Source organism: Lepidochelys kempii, chromosome 25 (assembly GCF_965140265.1).
Source record: "Lepidochelys kempii isolate rLepKem1 chromosome 25, rLepKem1.hap2, whole genome shotgun sequence".
NCBI lineage: Eukaryota > Metazoa > Chordata > Testudines > Cheloniidae > Lepidochelys > Lepidochelys kempii.
In genome coordinates, this window is record NC_133280.1 from 13,320,584 (window position 1) to 13,339,069 (window position 18,486).

At 52.0% G+C, this 18,486-nt stretch overlaps 3 protein-coding genes across 5 annotated transcripts in view; 2 read left to right on the plus strand and 1 right to left on the minus strand.

The window, feature by feature from the left end:
* The first annotated feature begins 176 nt into the window (after nt 1-176).
* Nucleotides 177-4,983, plus strand: RPS15 (ribosomal protein S15). Its single transcript, XM_073324041.1, has 4 exons — nt 177-279; nt 1,445-1,530; nt 2,549-2,783; nt 4,814-4,983. Exons 1-4 carry the CDS (start codon nt 277-279, stop codon nt 4,925-4,927), a joined length of 438 nt encoding a protein of 145 aa, XP_073180142.1. The 5' UTR covers nt 177-276; the 3' UTR covers nt 4,928-4,983.
* Nucleotides 4,984-6,019: 1,036 nt separating this feature from the next.
* Nucleotides 6,020-15,332, minus strand: LOC140903225 (gap junction beta-2 protein-like). 2 transcript variants are annotated; one of them, XR_012156188.1, is made up of 3 exons: nt 15,249-15,332; nt 12,128-12,420; nt 6,020-10,500 (listed from the first exon to the last, which is right to left on the minus strand). XR_012156188.1 is itself a non-coding variant. In XM_073324174.1 (3 exons), the coding sequence occupies exons 1-3, from the start codon at nt 15,260-15,262 to the stop codon at nt 9,836-9,838; spliced, it is 792 nt and encodes a 263-aa protein (XP_073180275.1). In that variant the 5' UTR covers nt 15,263-15,326; the 3' UTR covers nt 6,020-9,835. The 2 variants fall into 2 exon arrangements, 1 of the variants encoding a protein (XP_073180275.1); XM_073324174.1 differs by having other exon boundaries at nt 12,308-12,420; nt 15,249-15,326.
* A 2,202-nt stretch (nt 15,333-17,534) lies between these two features.
* Nucleotides 17,535-18,486, plus strand: part of APC2 (APC regulator of WNT signaling pathway 2) — a 46,581-nt gene continuing 45,629 nt past the window's right edge. For both annotated transcript variants that reach the window (XM_073323878.1, XM_073323879.1), the window contains exon 1: nt 17,535-17,666. In XM_073323878.1, the coding sequence (XP_073179979.1) occupies nt 17,613-17,666 (54 nt within the window). In that variant the 5' untranslated portion in view covers nt 17,535-17,612. The remainder of the gene's footprint in view (nt 17,667-18,486) is intronic.

The following is an 18,486-nucleotide window of genomic DNA, read 5'->3' on the forward strand; positions in this document are numbered from 1 at the left end:
GGACACACACACTCGAATATATAAAACCGATTTCTAAAAAACCGACTTCTATAAATTCGACCTTATTCCATAGTGTAGACATACCCTGAGACTCTAACGCCGCTTCTCTCCTCTCCCTGCCCACTTCCCTTTTTTAGCAGCGGCCCCTTTAAATCTCAGTGAGGGCGGAAACGCCGCACTGAAGCCGTAGTGGGCGAGGCTTGCCCCTTGCTGTGCTCTCGCGACATCAGGGGCCGCCCGGACGAGATCAGCCTTTTCCGCAGAGACGCGGCCAAGATGGTGGGTGAGGGTGCCATGGGCCGGGGCCCTTAATCCGGCTCCATCCGCTTCGGGGCCGGCTCGGCCGGGGCTCCGGGCGCCGATACCTTCGGAGGGCGCTGCCCCCTGCCCGCCTGGGGCTGTATGGGCGGGGAACGGGCCCGGCTCTGGCTGCAGCCCGGCTCGGGCCCTGGCGGGGACGGGGACGGGGAGGCACCCGGCTTCTCCGGCTTCTGAGCGGAGCGGGCTGGAGAGGAGGGCGGGTGCGTTGTGGGGGGAGGGGGAGCCGGGGAAGGAGTGGGGGCGGGGGTTGTGCATGTGTCTTGGGGGGCTGTTGGAGGTGCTGCGGGTACGTGCGGTGTAGGTGGGTGAGGTTGCGTTGTAGGCGGTGTCGGTGACTCTGGGGGGTTTTGTGTTGAGGGAGAGTTGTGTCTTGGGGAGGGGGGGGGTGTTGTGAGATTGTCTGTGTACAATATGTGGGGCTGAGCATGTGTAAGGTGTGCTGGGGCATGACTGGGCACCCGGGGGGTTGTCTGGATGCCGCATGTCGGTGCAGGGGTGTGGGAGGGGGGTGTGTGTGTGGGGGAGGGTGTGTTCTGTGTGGGGTGCTGATGGTGGAGGCCGATGGAACTTGTGTGCCACTCCGGGGAGCTGTGGATTGTTGTAGGGCCAGGCAGGGTGCTGAAGGTGCGTGTGCGGGTCTGTTGTATGTGGAGTGCTGGCACAGGGCTGCGAAGCTTATGGAAGCATGCTGAGCAGGATTGGTTTATGAACCAGGCTAAACTGGTTCCAGATATGTCCAGTAACCAACCTCTTGTAAATATGGATTTGGCCAGTTAAGCCATGTGAATGCTTCACCTTGGGGGGGGGGGGGGGTGTTTCATAGCTCTGCGAGATGGAATGTGTGCTCCAAAGTGAAAGGAGCGTTAATATCGATTTCTGTACCAGTGAATCAGTATGAATAATACAGCATTTATATTGGTTCCTCAGAGCACTTTTACCAAGACTAATGAGCTACCATGCATGTGCTCCTCTTCCCCCCCAACACGTAAACGTGGGCAATAACTGGGCTGATAAACATAGGGGAGCAGGGCAGCCAAGGTATCTGGCAGAATGTCACAGCCTGCGTAGATGTCTTTGTAATTTGGAGGCCTAATCTGGTTTTCCTCTGGTTCTCTCCATCCAGGCGGAAGTCGAACAGAAGAAGAAACGGACCTTTAGGAAATTCACCTACAGAGGTGTTGATCTGGATCAGCTCCTCGATATGTCCTAGTAAGAAACTCTTGCTTATTGGCACCCTTCTTCTCCACCCCTCCCCCGCACCAGACCAAGCAATGAGGTTATGTTAAGAGATGAAGGCAGGTCTTGTGGTGAGAGCCCAGGACTGGGAATCAAGATATCTAATTCTATGCGACAGACCCATAGGCCCTGTCTTTGCTGCAGAAGTAGCCAGGCGTAAACAGGATTGTGAAATAGTTTGGGGCCAAGTGTATTATATGACTTCTATTGTCTCATCTAACAATGAGAGTGGGCCATATTCTGAACCAAGAATACATTGGGATTAAGCTGTGGTTCCTTAATTTGGATAGAACAGCTTTTTTGCTATCCACTCAGGCAAAAACCTTTATAACAAGACCATGCCTTCTGTTTAGTTTCCCCATCTATAAAATAAAGATACTATCAGTCTTTCTCCTGGAGACTTAATTAGGGTAAATGCATTCATATTGGTAATGTGACCTGGAATCTTTGAGTACAAAGGACTATCGAAAAGCAACATTTTGTTGTCCGCTACTTTACTTGAGTGTTTTTATAGAAGTAATTTGCTATGTTCATTCGTATTTCTGGTATCCTTAATTTGGACCAAGCATGTGGGAGATGGGGTGGTGTCAAGATGGGGCCACTCCCCCAGCATTCCGTGAGCCCAGAACTGTGTGGGGGAGAAGCCCTAACTCTGAGGGCGCTAGGACCCAGGTGGGGTGCAGCTGCTGAGAGGAGCCATAGACCCCAGCTTGCAGGAAGGGAAGTTGCCAGAGCAGGGACCTCTGGCCATTCAGAAAACTTTCTACAGTTTCTCTGGACTTTCGGCTGCCCTGCATACTAGACTACAGATTTGCTCGCTCCTGAATCTTTCCAAACTGAACAGATGATAATTCTATCCTCCCACAGCTGGCAATAGAACCCAGGAGTCCCTGGCGCCAGGTCCGGTGTTTCACTCCTTTCCTCACTGAATCTAAATATTACATGTGAGCTGACTCTTCTTTAGCTGATCTGGTCCTTTTTGTTATTTCAGTGAGCAGCTGATGCAGCTGTACAGTGCCCGCCAGCGCAGGCGTCTGAACCGCGGCCTGCGGCGTAAGCAGCATTCCCTCCTGAAGCGCCTTCGCAAGGCCAAGAAGGAGGCCCCTCCCATGGAGAAGCCAGAGGTAGTCAAAACTCACCTGCGCGACATGATCATCCTCCCCGAGATGGTGGGCAGCATGGTTGGCGTATACAACGGCAAAACCTTCAACCAGGTGGAAATCAAGGTGAGCCATGCAGGAGCGAAAGGTTTAAATACTGCCTGACAGCAGCAGAAACTTACCAGCATCCTGCTTGCTTAGGCCCCGTCCCTGCTCCTGAAATTTCCTGCGGTGGATTGATTTTGAAAGTGTAAGCCATTTGCCCTTTAATTTGCTTGAACTTCTGTTCCAGTTGGGGCCTTGGCCTGTTCTGCCTCTTGGAGGAGAGTCTTTGTGTATGACGCTTTAACACCAGTGAAAGACAGACTGTTGTGGGAGCTTTTTGTTTTTTTTAAAAAAAACCCAAACTTTGTTGTCATTCTCTATTTTCTTTTGAGAAGGTGGTGTCTGACTTTGGGGAATGTGCTACATACAAGGCTTTTTCTTCTTAGCTTGTTAAGACCTAGGCTGAAGCTTTGCAAGAGGTTCCTTGCCCTTCTGGTAATTCAGTGAATGAATCAGTTGTGCATAGTGCTGCGGTGTACGAGAGAAGTAACTGGGGGAAGGATCTGTCAGCAGTGCAACAAAAAGCTTGCTCTTAACTTGGCTAAGCTAAGGAGATTAAGAACATGTTGCTTCTTGCAATGTAGACAGACCCTTTGCGGCAGTCCTGTACCCCCTCACTCCTACACTCACCTGCCTGGTGGTGGCAGGGCAAGAGCTCAGTTACAGAGCCACAGTGTGTCTTGCTGTATCGAGAAGTCCAACTTGCAAATCTAACTGGAAATGAAGTAGCCAGCAGGTGCAGTGTGGTGCGATCTGAGGTTACGAGGAAGGATTAAACAACTGACCAACGTTTTCTTTGCCTGCTTCGTTTGTGGTTGAAATCTAACCTGCAAACCTGCGGAAGGCTGAGGGTAGATCGACCTGTTTGGGCTCTCTGGTTGGGGGAATGTTTGAGTTGTACACTTGGGGGGGTGATTTTTTTTTTAAAGGCACAGGTGGCAGTTAGATGTGAAATGGGAGTGAGACACCTGGGATACTAACTCATAATGGCCACTTGTGCCTTTGAACATCTCCGTCTTTGGCTGTCTATCAGTGTGGATTGCTGTAGCTAATTGCAGTGGCCTAAGCAACGCCCAAGCCACATTTACAGTAGACGTTCCTTACCACTGTAGTTATATTGGTAAGTGTTCCTAGCAGGGACGCAGCTATTGCCAGCAAAACTGCGCTTTTATTGACCGCTTAGCCCACCCCAAACAAAACAAGCATGGCCGGTGTAAGTGCATGTGCATTAGTGCTATCTGTCAGGGATCACACCTTTTCACACCCCTGACGGACACAGCTGTGTCAACAGACGTCTGTAGTGTAGAAATAGTCTTGTCTGCCAGGGCGGTGGGAGTGCTGTCTGGGTAGGGGGAAGGAGAGGCGTTTTTGAATGTGAGGAAGAGGAGGATTTGCAGCTGTGGCTAGGGCTGGCTGAATATTAAAAGAAAAAAATTCCCTCTGGTGTTTTACCCCCGTTTATTCAATTTCTGTCAGCGTTCACCTACGGGTAGGTTTCTGTGAGCACAGAGGCTTGTGAATGTTTCTCTTTCTCTCACGCGCGCACGCGCACACCAGAAACATTTGTGCAGCTGTCTCTACAGCATTGTTGATTTGGGAGCCCTCAGCCAGGGAGAAGGAGCAATACTGTGCCACTGGGTGCCTAGTTGCAGGGAAGTGGCCAGGTGTGACTTGTGCTTGCTCAAAACAATAGTAGCAGTGAACTCTGGAGCAGTCTGAAGGCTGAAACGTTCACATTGTTGTTCAATGAAAGATCAGTCAGTCCGCCTGGATAATTTGGGCACAGAAAGAGGGCTACATTAATTGAATTGGCTACAAATGGCATGTCCATCTCTGCCTGCACCAAGCACCTGATAGATGTGGGTGGAGGTATTGCATTTTTAAAGAGTAGTTCTAAACAGTCATCGTAGAGCTCTGAGCCATGAAATCCAACTTGTCTTCGGATGCTCTTCAAGGTCTTTGCAGGGTACTCTCCTGTTTTAGGCTCTCAGCTGCTTGTCACATCAGATCAGTCGTGTTTCTGAATAGTCACCCTGTCTTTTCTCTTGCAGCCCGAGATGATTGGCCACTACCTGGGTGAGTTTTCCATCACTTACAAGCCAGTGAAACACGGCAGACCTGGTATCGGTGCCACCCACTCATCTAGGTTCATTCCTCTGAAGTAAATGATGCTTCGGGAAAATGTTTTCTATATGTAAATAAAGAAAATGCTCCTGCCCGACACTGTCTCTGGTCCCTCTCTGGGTAGGGTCTTGAAAATTTCCCTTCCATTTGGGCTGAAGCTAAATGCCACTAGGAGTTTGTGTGTAGGCCTGGGGATTCTGTAGAGAATCTGAGTCCATGTGTCTGCATAAGCTCACTGAAAATGCTTTGTGGTGTGCAACCGGGGACAAGTCAGGTGGAGTATCCCTTCCTGGCGCTGGAAGGGATACTCCACGTGTCTTGTCCCCAGCTGCACAGCTTGTTGGTCAAGGAATGCCATCTCTGGTGGTGGGTGGGAGGGGGAATGGGCTTGTGCCCTAATAAGCCTCTTTGCGGGTCTGATAAGAATTTTTTCAGTGTTTCTTCTTTTTTATTTTTAACACGAGAAATTCCAATGCGGTCGAGCCCGGGGAGACTGACTTAAAAATGGGTGAAATGACATCACAACTGCTAAATGTGAAAGTTGAAATGTAGGGGGAAGATGTCTTACGCAGACTGTTCTAGAACTTTTACTGATTCCAGTCACCATTTGGAGTAGCGATGTCCCTGATAAGATTCGAGACCCTCTCGTCAATGAAGGGATGAGAGCTCATTATAAACAACCCATATTCTCCTGCAAGACTAGAATTGACTGTCTTGGTACTTAAAAAGCACGAGTAAAATCCTTTCACACCTCTTTATGGTATGATGGGGATGGGGGGCAGGCTATGTACCCAGTCTTCTGGAATCTTGCATGGTCACCTTTTAAGTATATATTGAATATAAAAGGGAGGCAGAGATCAGGTTTATTGGCTGGTAGATGTTCTAGTCTGAGGAATGCACTCTGGATTCTTCGATGTCAATATCCTCTTCCTCTAAAAATTGTTAGTAGGGTATCGCTGCCTCTTTGAAAGCTATTGAGTGTTTTTTGGTTTGGTGTCCCAAGTATGTTCCCCTCCTGTGCACAGCTGCTTTCTGTCCTAGGGCCTTTCTTGTTACTTCCATGAAGATGCTGATAGAGTAAACAAATGTGGTGATTACCCTGAACATCTGAAGGATGTAAGAATCTGGCTGACAGAAAAGGATGAAAATAATTTTTTTCCAAGCTTCCATGACTTCCCAAAAACATTTAATATATCACAATAAACCCTTTAGGCCAATGATGCATCCCAGTGTGCAGAAAAATCTCATCTGGCATAATCTCTGGGTAAATGCTAGAGAACAACACTGAAGATGGACTAGAAATGTGAATGCATCTTTTCCTTACATGGTCTGCCATGGGAAATCCCGTGCTGATTTCAGTAATTGTACCCTTGAGAGGTCCTGAATCCTTTCCCACTAAAAACAAACACCTGTATGGAAACTAATCAGAGTGGTTTCAGTATTGGGTGTGTGTAAAAATCAGAAAGAAAAACAACATTGAACAAATGAAACCCTAATGGGACTTGTCTAAAATACCATGTCCTAAGCATGCTTCCCTACAGCTGCATTGCTTTCTGTAGCACAATCTGAAAAGTAATTGATACTCCATGGAAACAGGATTTTACTAAAGGTTCCCGATGGCAGAAACATGGTTATAAAAGGGCTTGTGTATTCAGACCCTGGTTCTCCAGTCTTCAGTCCTTCTGACACAGCTCTAGTCTCATCAGTTTTTCCTTCTCTTATCTAGTAATATTAAGGTCAAACAGAAGTCCACGTGGTTTGCCATGGCTGTTTGTTCTAGGGTCTAATCCCAAGTGGGTTCAACAGATTCCCCTCTGCGTGTGGCAGCAGGTGTATGAAACGTCAGTCAATGACCCAAACAAACGGTAGCCCTTTTCCTTGTTCTGCAAGCCACTGGGTAGTTCTGGTGTCCCTCCATTCCCTCAGACTGAAATGCAGAGTTTTGGGAGCTTCCTCTAATTATGCCTCATGGAAAACATGTTTTAAAACACAGGGGTTGGAGCAACCTGGCTCCTTTTCTTCTTCCAACTACTGAGGTCTCCCTTTGGCCTGTGCTTTTATAATCTTGCAAGCTAAGTGAGGTCAGGCTTGGATACCTCTCGCACACTACAGGTAGAGGCGGTTGGGATGAATCCTGGGCGGTAGGGAGAATAACTCCTCTAACTCTAGTGTGCCTAGGATGAAGCTCTGACTGTTCTATAAGCCCTATAACTGAGGCTGGTAATGCCACTTTCCCAGCCACGTTTAACGGCTGCCATGTTTCTCCCCAAAGGTCCCTGCACTCCAGTGGTAGGTTGATTTGTAAACTAGCCTGGAGCATTTGGGGCTGAAAGATGCTACACAGTGGTCTCGCATCAATTGCTGTCCATTCGGTTCCCCATGCAGGGGCTTGGTAATGAACATAGCAAATTCGGCTCAGGTCAACCAGAACCAGAATGGTAACTACTCTGATGGCTGTTTGATGGCCCGTGTGAAAAATACAGGTGGGTCTCGTTCCATTTCCTATTGGACATGCGTCCACAATATCACCATCTTTGTAGTTTCAGCAGAGAAGTCGGGGGAATTGGACACCCTCAAAAAGATGGTCTTTCTACAGCCAGGCCAAGAGATTTATTTGTATTACTGTAGCCCCTAGGAGCCTTACTTCTGGAGCAGGACCCTACTGTGCCAGGTGCGGTACAGACATAGGACAAAAAGCTGGCCCATGCCCCAAGGAGTCTACAGTTAAATATGACAAGATACAGACAGGTGTGTTAGTGGGAAGCTCATATCGCTGTTCTCTGTGCTGTACCTGTTTCCGGCTTGGCCTCGATCTACCAATCTAGGACCTTTCACCAATGCTAGATTTACCTCCCCCACCAAAACAACTGCTGCAGCCTTGTTGCCCGGCCCGGCGCCCGCGGTGAATACATCATGGCTGACCTGCATTTACTTGCTCTTTGTTGGCGCTAGCATCTGGTGGAACGTACGATGGGGGCGTCAGGTCAGTTAGCAGCGGGGTTCAAAAGGGGATCTTTGTGGCTGGTTCTAAAAAGCCTTTTCATGCTCTACCGGCTTTGTTCTCTTTGGAGTAGCCTAGCTTCAGAAAGGGGCTTTGCACCCTCCCCTTGTCCCTGAATGACTGCCTGTCCAGGAGCTTAAATAATAACCCAGGACTTGGATGGCTTTGGAAAGGAGAGAACTGCGTTGCCTGGTGTCGGAATGTCCTTTGTGCACCAAACCTAATCTCCATGTGAATGGCCGGGGACAGGCATTCACTGCTAAGATGTAGCTCTTGCATCCGTTGCACCCGTTTGTTTTCCAGGTACCCCAGCAATGGTCTGAGTAAAGAACGCAGCTCTCTTAACCCACGAGGAGCATCAGCGCCAAAGAAGTTGTACTGCGCCATCCTGCATGATAATGAGACGCCGGGGATGGCACAGCAAAGTGGCTGGCGCGTGGGGCAGTGGGATCCCCGAAGGGGAAGAGCAGTTCCCTGTGCCCGGTGTGTTTGCCTGCTACTCTTAACACCATTTTCTGCTTCATCCAGCAGAACCGTGTGGCCAGGTGTTTTACGCTCTATAGATCACGCCGGTGCATTGCCTCTGGGAGGCATGAGCATACGTGGCCGTTACCATGGCTCCAGAAACTGTCTGGAAGACTGATGTTTGCCCAGGCTGTTGTAAAACCGCATGACCTCCAGGCTACCCCGCCTGAGAGCCAGAAGGATATTTGCAGGCCAGGCTGGCTTGCAGCCGGGTAATGTTTTTTGGCCAGCAGATGTCACTGTGAGATTATTCCCATTTGGTCAATATTTCTGGAGATCATGTGAAATTTGCTTACTGCCTCTTTCTCTTTGACCAGTGATCAGAGAGGATTTGCATTGCAAAATCCTTCCTCTGAAGCAGCAGTATGGGTTTGGCTGCTGGGGTCAGAGCTTTTAGCCCTTCCTGAGATGAAGAGTCTAAATCAGATGCACGACTCTCAGCTAGAATTTGGATGCACAACTTGAAATTCCCTAGCAGCTTTTTAGGTTCATTTGGCTCTTCTCTATTGTCTTTTCTCAACGCACTTTCGAACACACCTGGCTTTTAAATGTAGCAGCCGGAGAAGCCATCCACATCCAGCTCCTGCCAGTGCAGGGTGGCTCTCCAGGGAGGAAGGCTGGTTTGGGGTTAAGGCGTGGGCCTGGGCCTTCTTGGCTCTGCTACAGGCTTCTTGGGTGATCTTGGTCAAATCATTGCACTTACCCTGCACCTCCACTCTCTAAGATGAGGCTAATATTTCCATGCGCTGTAGAGGGGTGGTGAGGATAAATGCTAATGGAGGCCTGCTGATGTGGGCCATGTGAGTAGATAAACAGAGCTTTGTCTACTCCAACTCTAAATGTCTTTAACCACGAGCCCTTTCTCAGTTCCCTTTGGGAGATTATTTCACACAATCAGCTCTGCCCTTTAGCAAATGTTTCCAGTTATCCGGCTTAAATTCCCCCATCTAAATGTCACCCTATTAGCTGTATCATGGTAGCACCCAGGGGCCCTCGATACGGCGCCAGGCCCCATCGTGCTAGGTGCTGTATAAACAGCACAAAGAAACAGTTCTTGTCCCAAAGAGCTGCCATCCTTTGTTACGTAAGGGTCTGATCTTCTGTTGGGGATCATTTCGGAGTCGCTTAAATTGTCACTCTTGTGTGAGATCGATGGTGCAATGACAAAACCCATGACCCTTACTCCTATATACACCCCCTCCACCACCATCCTCATTCTCCCTCTGGGGTGATTATGCAACTCGCCCTCACACAGAGTGTGCCTTTGTCCCCTGCTAGCGGCTGGATAATAGCCTAGTGGTGCTATCAGCTGGAGGAGTTACTCCTTTAGCTCAAGTAATAGTGGCTCCTCCTTGTTAGCACTGCAAGTCATGGGCTCAACCCTTGCTGGTGACCCAGAGGAGTCACCGTGACACCTGGCCAGTTACACGCATGGTTTCCTGGCTGTGCTTTTTCGTGGAGCTTTTCCAGAAGCCTCCTGGAAGATCTGAACGGCGGCGTGCTGCATCCCCAGCAGGCTGAACAGGAGACAAGCCCAGGAGGAGCCGGCCATGAAGTGGTTAAAGATGTCCTTCTCCCTGGCATTCAGAATGGCACAGGTCACGGCTGGCGGGCAGGCAGAGGGAGGGCATTGCACTAGCGCGGGGAAGTGGCTGTAAAGTATGTGGAACGTCACCAGGAAGATGCCTTCTAGGACAGCCTTGGCCAAGAGACTTCCCAAGAGCAGCCAGAGCCGCTGCTGCTCACCCCGGGGCTTGGGCTGCAGCCAGCTGCCCTTGGCCTCGCCGTGTGGGCGGAAGTGCCAGGAGCTGGCCAGAGCATGGCTGAAGATCACCACCAGCAGCAGGGCAAACAGGCTGCAGGGCGAGATGGGGAAGGCGGCGTCGAAGCAGGTGCGGCGGCAGCTCTCCGCGCTGGCGTTGCAGGGCCAAGTCTCCCACCTCGTCCCGCCACAGGGTCCCGGCTCCAACCGCCATGGCACCCAGCTGCAGCGTGAAGACCCCGACCAAGCCAGCCCCACGCAGCTGGGGGGGTGTGCCTGCTGGTGCCGCTCCACGGGCTCGCGACGGTGTCCAACCCCATGGCAGCCTGTGGGCGGAGGAGGAGAGATGTAGGTGGGTCGTGCAGAGGAATATACACGGTACGTGGCCTTTAGGGAGCACGGGGAGGGGAGAAATGGGCCAGAACCCTCTGGATGACATTAGAGATCAGCCCAGTCGGAGTCTTAGAAATACTGTCTCATGGATAGAAAGGGTGTTCGAAAGGAAGGCCAGGCGAGTGATTAAGGCGCGGGCGTGGTCACTGGGGGACCTGGCTCTGTCACTGACCTGCTGGATGACCTTGGGCAAGTCACTTCCCTACTCTGTGCCTCAGTTTCCCGTCCCACCCTTTGTCTATCTGGTGTGTTTAGATTGCTAGCTCTGTGAGGCAGGGCCAGTCTCACTGTGTCAATGCAGCATGATGGGGCCCAGCTCCTAGGCTCGGATCGTACATTTAGGACACGTACCCTGTCTGGGTGCATGCCCTTGGGGGAGGGATAGCTCAGTGGTTTGATCATTGGCCTCCTAAACCCAGGGTTGTGAGATCAATCCTTGAGGGGGCTATTTAAGGATCAGGCAAAAATTGGGGATTGGTCCTGCTTTGAGCAGGGGGTTCAACTAGGTGATCTCCTGAGGTCCCTTCCAACCCTGATATTCTATGATTCTACCAGAGAGGACTTCACTGCCACAGACAGCCAGGTAACGAGCTGCTCCGGCTGGAAGGATCAGGTCTTTGAGGCTCAGAAGGAGCAGCTCAGAGCTGCTCAGCATTAGCCGGGATGAAGGAGCTGGCAGAATGTGGGCTGGGCCTCTGAGCAGGGATGGTGGGAGCAGTCTGCCTGCTTCCCTAGGGGGAGAGTGTCCCAAAGTGGGAATATTTTGTAATGGTTTTGAGCCCTGTTTGTGCCTCAGTTTCCCCATGTGCTGCATTGTTACCCAGTGGGGATGGAAAAGGACTGTTTGCTTTCGGGGCAGGCAAAGAGACTTAGGTATGGGTGTTGCCTGGTTGTCTGGGCCTTAGTCTCCAATAAATGGAGCATCTGAGAAGACAGTGGTGAATCCAGTCGCCAGGACATTGGAACCTAGCAACCAACAACCCCGAGGGATATGGACTTCCCGTCGCTCCTCAGGGCAGATGAACAATTCCCCCAGCTCGAGATCAAAGGACTGGAGAGGGTGAGGTGTGGAGGTAAGAGTTGGCTGCTGGAAGGAGTCAGGGCTCTCTCAAAGGAGGTCAGACAGAAAGACAGACAGAGCCTGAACCAAGGGGTTCCCTACAGCATCCTGGGCTCTGGGCTAACCAGAATGGGCTCTGCTTTACCCTTCAGTTCTCTAGCCTACCCAAAGAACTTCCTAGGGTTCCAGTTAATGGAGGAACTGGACTCTCCCAGCGCCGTGTGGGTGTCACTGTAAACACTGGGCGAGGTGTGTTAATCCCTGCAGACAGGAAAGTCTCCCTCAGGGGACTCGCTGAATGGAGCTCACGGTGTGAACCAGGCCCAGAGGTCCAGCTGCCTGGCTTCCCCGGGATGCAGAGTGAGACGCCCTAGGGGGGTCTGGCGCATTGAAGGGGCTCCTCTTAGAGACAGTGCCAAGGCTGGGTCTATAGCACCGATCCTGTGGAGCCGAGAGACAGAGCCTCTGCCTGCCTGACCCATGTCAGTCCTGGGACAGACCTGACCATGGCACGGAGGCTGCACCGGCCTTTGGCTAGATGATCTCTTCCAGGCGGTGGATGAAGATCAGGTATTGTCTCTGGTGCTACGTTGTTTGATCTGTCGATACCACCGATGGCGAGGTGCTGGAAACTCACTCGCAAACCCTAGTGCGGATAGATGGGGGCTGCATGTTCCTACCTCCCTGAGACCCGACAGAGGGAAGACTCTGGGTGATTTGCTTTTCTGCCTCAAAGCCTGTCTCACGTGGCATCTGCAGGGCTCCAACTTCTCTTCCCTCCTGGAGGAGTAACCTGAGGCACAGAGAGGGGAAATGGCACTCATTTACCCAGCTTGTCATTGATAGGGAGTCCTGGATCCCAGCCCCGTCTATTCTAGCCCCTAGACCCAATGCCCCTCCCAGAGCTGGCAAGAGAACCCAGGAGTCCTGACTTCCAGCCCCCTATTCTGAGCCACTAGTCCTAATTACCAGAGGAGGACGCAGCACCCAGGAGGCCTGTTTCCCATTCCTTGCTCCCTTGCTACGGCGAGGTTCCAAGGAATGGTTCAGGGGGCACCGGGGTGACCTTGCCCCTTGCAGCTTTGGAGGAGAGCTCTCCTCCTCCTGTGTCTCTGGGCCCTTCCTGCAGACCAACCTGCCTGTTCCCCGGTGGGTTCTTTAACAGGCTCGTTGGAGGCTGTCACGTGACAATGATTTCTGCTGGCCCATTAAAGCAGGGACCCTGGTGGAGCTTCCACCTGCCCCCCACCCCCGGTCAGTGATGGGAGGGGAAGCTGCTGTTCTTCTTGCATCTCTGCATCAGTTTGTCAGGATTTCATGCCTCGTGGTCCTGATCAGAGCCCCAGGGGCCTTTCCCTGTATTCAGAGCTACGGCTCCATCACTCTCTAAACTTGGCACAGTGCAGGGCCTGGCCCTCACCCGCTGAGCTGCTCTGGTAAGCCTCATGCTGGCCATCTTGATTGGCTGAGATTGTACCAGGCCTGGCTAGTGGGAGGATGGCTATTGCTGGTCCTGTGGCCTGGGAGCTAGGAGACCTGGGTTCTATTCCTGCCACTGACCTGCTGGCTGACTGTAGGCAAGTCCCTGCCCTTCCCTGTGCCCCAGTTTCCTCTCCTGCCCCTTTGTATATTTAGACTGGGAGCTCTTTGGGGCAGGAATGGTTTCATTCCATCTGTGCAGCGCCTGACACAATGGGGCCCTGATCTCAGCTGGGACTTCAAATTGTCATCTTAGTTATTAAGACAGTTGAAATCAGACAAAGAGAAATGGGTGGACGGGGCGGGGGGGAGAAGGCTACCCCTGTGGAAAGCTGACAGCTGATCCTTGGGAGGGGGAGGAGGGGCTTTAACTAGGGAGCCAATTAGTCAAAGTCATCATCAGTCTCTGCGCAGGAGTGGCCCAGGCATGGAATACTTTGTACTTGAGGAGTGAGGGGCAATGGGGTGGGTTTGGACTGTGGGGCAGCAGCAGAGCTGAGGGTGGGGATCCCAGAGCAGGACTAGCAGGGGGGCTGCAGTTCAGGGCGTTGACAGAGCTGTGTACGGGAAAGCCCAGGACTGGAATAGCCGGGGGAGGGGTGGCGGGGGGGGGCAGTGGGTGCCAGGAGCGAGGAGCAGGGGCTGAAGAAAGCGTGTGCAGTCGGTGGCCAGCGCGCTCAGCCCCGGCCGCTCGGAGGCAAAGGAGATTAATGTGGCCGGAGCCGGCGGCTGCGGAGTCCAGGCAGGGCACATGCCTCCGTTCAATGCTATTGAGCCCCTTGGGGTCTGGCTGGAGCTGCTCTTGGAGGCTGGGGCTGGGGCTGGGGCGGGGCAGAGAGAGGAAACCTCCCAGATCGTGGGTAAAATGCCCTGACATGGAGACGAGCTGCAGAGAAGGGGGCAGATTATGGCCAGCCCTGCCTCGCTGCACAAGGGGAAGAGAGAGGAGAGGCAAGAGCGGTGCCGGATTCTCAGCTGAGCCCCTTCTGGCCTCCCCCTGCAGCCTGTGGCTGAACTTTTCCAAAGTGCTCGCTAGTTGGGTGCCTCCGTTTTGGGGGGGCCCAGCCCTCATGAGACACCTTCAAAGAGGTGTCATTTTTTTTTTCCTTCCAGGAAGCGTCTAGCTCTCTCCCTCTGGAAATCAAGCCCTTTCTGGGGTCTTGAGTGGGGTGCCCAGACTCACTTTTTAGAAAATGGTGACTGTTGGATTGACCCCTAATCAGATCCCTTCCTCTCTCACTAACCCCAACCAAAAATAATGATCCAGACCCTCAAAATCCTGAGACTGGTTTAGAAATCAGGAGATTTAAAATAACACGTGGGCTCTTTTCCCTGTCTCCCGGTTTCTCAGCCTTTAGCCTCCCCGCAAGTCAGATTTTCATGCTCTTCTCTGCAACCAGAAGGGCCTGACACAGTCATACAGGCTCAGACCAAGGGTCCATCTAGCCAGGGTCCTGTCTTCTGACAGTGGCCGGTGCCAGGTGCCCCAGAGGGAATGAACAGAACAGGGAATCATCCAGTGATCCATCCCGTCGCTCATTCCCAGCTTCCGGCAAAGAGAGGCTAGGGACACCATCCCTGCCCATCCTGGCTAATAGCCATTGATGGGCCTATCCTCCATGAACGTATCTAGTTCTTTTTAGAATCCCGGTGTAAGTTTGGCCTTCACAACAACCCCTGGCAAGGAGTTCCAAAGGTTGACTGCACGCTGTGTGACGGAAATACTTCCTTTCGTTTGTTTTAAACCTGCTGCCTATTCATTTCATTGGGTGACCCCTGGTTCCTGTGTTATGAGAAGGGGTAAATAGCACTTCCTGATTCACTGTCTTCACCAGTCAAGATTTTATAGACCTCTAGCCTATCCTCCCTCAGTCGTCTCTTTTTCACTTAATCATGTGGACCAAAGTGCTGGGGCTTCAAGAAAAGTGTGAGATGCCATGAGAGACAGCAGTGCTGCCTTCCTCTTTCACAAAATAACAGGCCAGATCCTCCCTGGGGGTACATTAGCCTAATTTGGAAGGCAATGGGAGCGACCCCGGTTTACACCTGTTGGGGACGTGGCCAGTTAGTTACTGTCCAGGGGCAGGGCAGGGCAGAAGTGGGAAAACTAAGGAGGAGGATCCAACCCAGCTTCCCCTTTACCTGGGAGTTTGCATCAAGGTCGTTAGGGTTTGTTCAGTGAAATCTCCTGGAGTTGCATGGTCCTTTCCTGCGGCACCGTTCTCAACCCTTCTCCTCCCAGGAACTGAGGACACCAGGAAATGCCCAGGGACCTCTCCCGCTGCTGCTTTGTTTTGCTGTAAATAGCGGGGGGTGGAGTAGCATGCAAGGTGCAGGCGTGTTCATGGCTCGGGCTGGTTTGGAGCAGCCAGGACTGGGCAAGAGGCTAGAACAGAACTGACCGGGAGCCCTCAGGAGGGGAAGGGAGCAGGATGTGATTGCACAGGCAGGGAGGCTGCAAGGTCATTCGATTCACCTCTGTACTGCTGGCACACGAGAGGTGTAAGCACGGGGAGAGTGGCCTGATTTTAAACGTAGACCCTGTTCTGTGCCACCGTTAGGGCAGGGGTGGGGGTCTTTGCCGAGAACTGCTCTGAAGTCTTAGGTACGATTTCTATGCTCCAGGGCACAAGTGTAGCTGAGGATCAGGAATATCCCCTTCTGACACACATCCTGTAGGATCTTGCAAGGTCCAGGTGTTGATTTTGCAGCTTACAAAACCCCTGTTCCCCTTTATGCCCCGGCTTTGTAAAGGCTGGGGCAAGGGGCGAAAGGGAAGCAGTCTCGCTGCCCAACAGGAGGGTATAAAGGGAGGAAATCACCCTGATAGGCTGAGGTAGTGGAAGGGCTGGACTAGGACTCCTGGGTTGTACTCCCAGCTCTGGGAAGGGCATGCGGTCTGGAGATGAGAAGGGAGTGGCATTGGGGTCAGGACTCCTGTGTTCTATTTTTTGGCTCTGCCTCTCACTCACTGGCTCACTTTGGACAAGTCTCTTCCCTTTCCCGCACCTCAGTTTCCCCCATCTGTAAAATGAGGACAGTGAAATTTAACCCCTCCTTGCAAAGGGGCTTTAAGATCTAGGGATCGAAGATGCCAGATAACTAAGGGCTGTTACTTGTCCTCAGTATGAGGGCCTGAGAACCAGGAAGTGAAACTGACTAGAAATAGACATAGAAAGCCCCCACTGACTTCAATGGGGCCAGGCTCTATGTCCCCCTCCCCCCCGGAGGGTGAAATTCAATAGTAAGAGTTCGATCCTGCAGATGCTGAAGGATTACAAGATCAGGGCCTAAAGGCAGGGTGACCATATTTCCCTCTGCTGAATACGGGACCCCCTGGTTAAATTACTCTTATTCGAGCAAGTTCAACAGCAATCAGTCAGAACTATACAGTACAAACGTTCAAATTAACATCAAGTGAACAGAGCCCCTGTTAAAAAGAAATGGGGGAGACAGAAAATATGGGACAATTTGCCCATTTTTAAGAAAAAGTTGGGACACCTGCAGGAGGGCTGAAAAACGGGACGTCTGTTCACCCTACCTAACGGAGAATCTGAGAAGACAAGTGTCTGATGGGGATGGGGTTTGGAAACGGTGGAGGGTTTGCTTCTCGGATAATAAGGGTCAGGAAGGAGTTTCTGCAAGTGGCCAGCTGAGCTCCCGTTGAAGCGATTGTAGTAATGCAGCTGACACAGCACGGTGGCGTGAATGGTGTGTCACGGCACCTCCAGCCGTGGCTCGGCAGCTTTTGAATTGTTACTTAAACTGAAATAAATGGTAAAGCAACAGATTTGATTGTTAAAGTTCTCTTGGTTCTAACAATCTCGGGGGGGTTCTGGAAACTTTTTTTTTGTCCGTTTACGGAATAGAATAATAGGAACATCGGGCTGGATGAGGCCTCAAGAGGTCCAAACCCCTGCGCTGAAGCGGTATGAAGTAAACCTAGACTGTCCCCGAGCAGTGGCTGTCCACTCCAGCCTGTTCTCAAAAACTCCCGTGGCAGCCTTTTCCGGAGTGTAACTAGCGTCATAGTCAGAAAGTTTTTCCTAATATCCAACCTAAATCTCCCTTGCCGCAAACTTAGCAGATTTCTTCTCGGCCTGCAGCCGGGGGCTGTGGAGAACAGTTGATCACTGGCCTCGCTTAGTCTGAGAGGAGATTTGTGTATTTTCATCTGATGGTTTCAGATGCGACCTGCCGTCCCCCTGATGCTTCTGGCACCGTCGGCGTCTCCCTGGCTGTCTCTTCAGGTCTTGTGTATTCACCACCCTGCTCCTACCCCACCCCCATATTTTTCCAAGGCTCACGCTCCTTTGCAGCTTGCCTTGCACCCTTGAATTTTCCTCTTTCATTGCTGTTGCATTAGATCTAATAGCTGGAGCCAAATGGGATCTGCTGCCACCTAGGGCTGGGAGCCCCACACACTTGTAAAAAATTCCACGCCAAGGACCCAGCCCTTTAGGAGGAGACAGAGAGAGACAGATACAGCTGCAGGATGCGGGCTACATGGGACTGCTTTGGTTCCTGTCCTTTCTGCATTCGACCTTCTTTGGAGACGAGGTAAAGCAAAAGGCGATGGATATTTCAGGTGCAATCGACTGGCAAAGCCAGCTGACGAGGGTCGGGGGAGAAAAGGAATGATATTCCCCCTCTTCCCCCCCCCCCGCTGGTAGCTGTATATTCCGGCTGCCATCCTGAGTTGCATATTAAGCAGGGTCAGCAGCAGCCTCCCTGAAGCTGCAGGGGATCTTGGGGGGGTTGGTGCAGGAGACATAGAGGGTGGGGGGCATGTTTGGGGACTGTGGTCTCCGCATGGAGCGATCGCGGTGGGGCTTTTGATCCACGCGCTGTTTTATTTGGAGGGAGATTGGGGCACGGTCGACATCATCATCTCCTCCATGTCTAGCCCCATGGCACAGGGAGGTGCCTGGACTGGAGGGGACGTGGCCGCAGAATGTGTGTCCTGGCTCGGTTTGAGTCCGATGTGGAGCTGTGATGACAAATCAGATCTAGCAGGTTCAGTGGGGAGCCCAGAATGGGGACCCTTTGAGTTGGAGAACGGAAACAAAGCTCCCTGCAGTGGGAGGCAGAGCCTTGGCCCTGCCTGGCTGCCGATGGCTTCGGCACAATGGCAAGGTGTGTGTGCATTTTCTAGAGGCGTTAATTGCATAACAGACCGAGCAGGGCTAGCTGTGGGCCAAGCAGCCAGGGCTTTGCGCGTGCTGCTTGGTAGGGCAGGTTCTACCCGGAGAGAGACCGAGAGATCCACGACAGCGGCTCTGTTTGTCTTTTTTTGCCCACCTCTCCATGCCGCTGTGTCTATACGGTGATGCACTGGGCTGATTCTCCATCCCCATCTCTGCACGGAGGGCTCTGTACC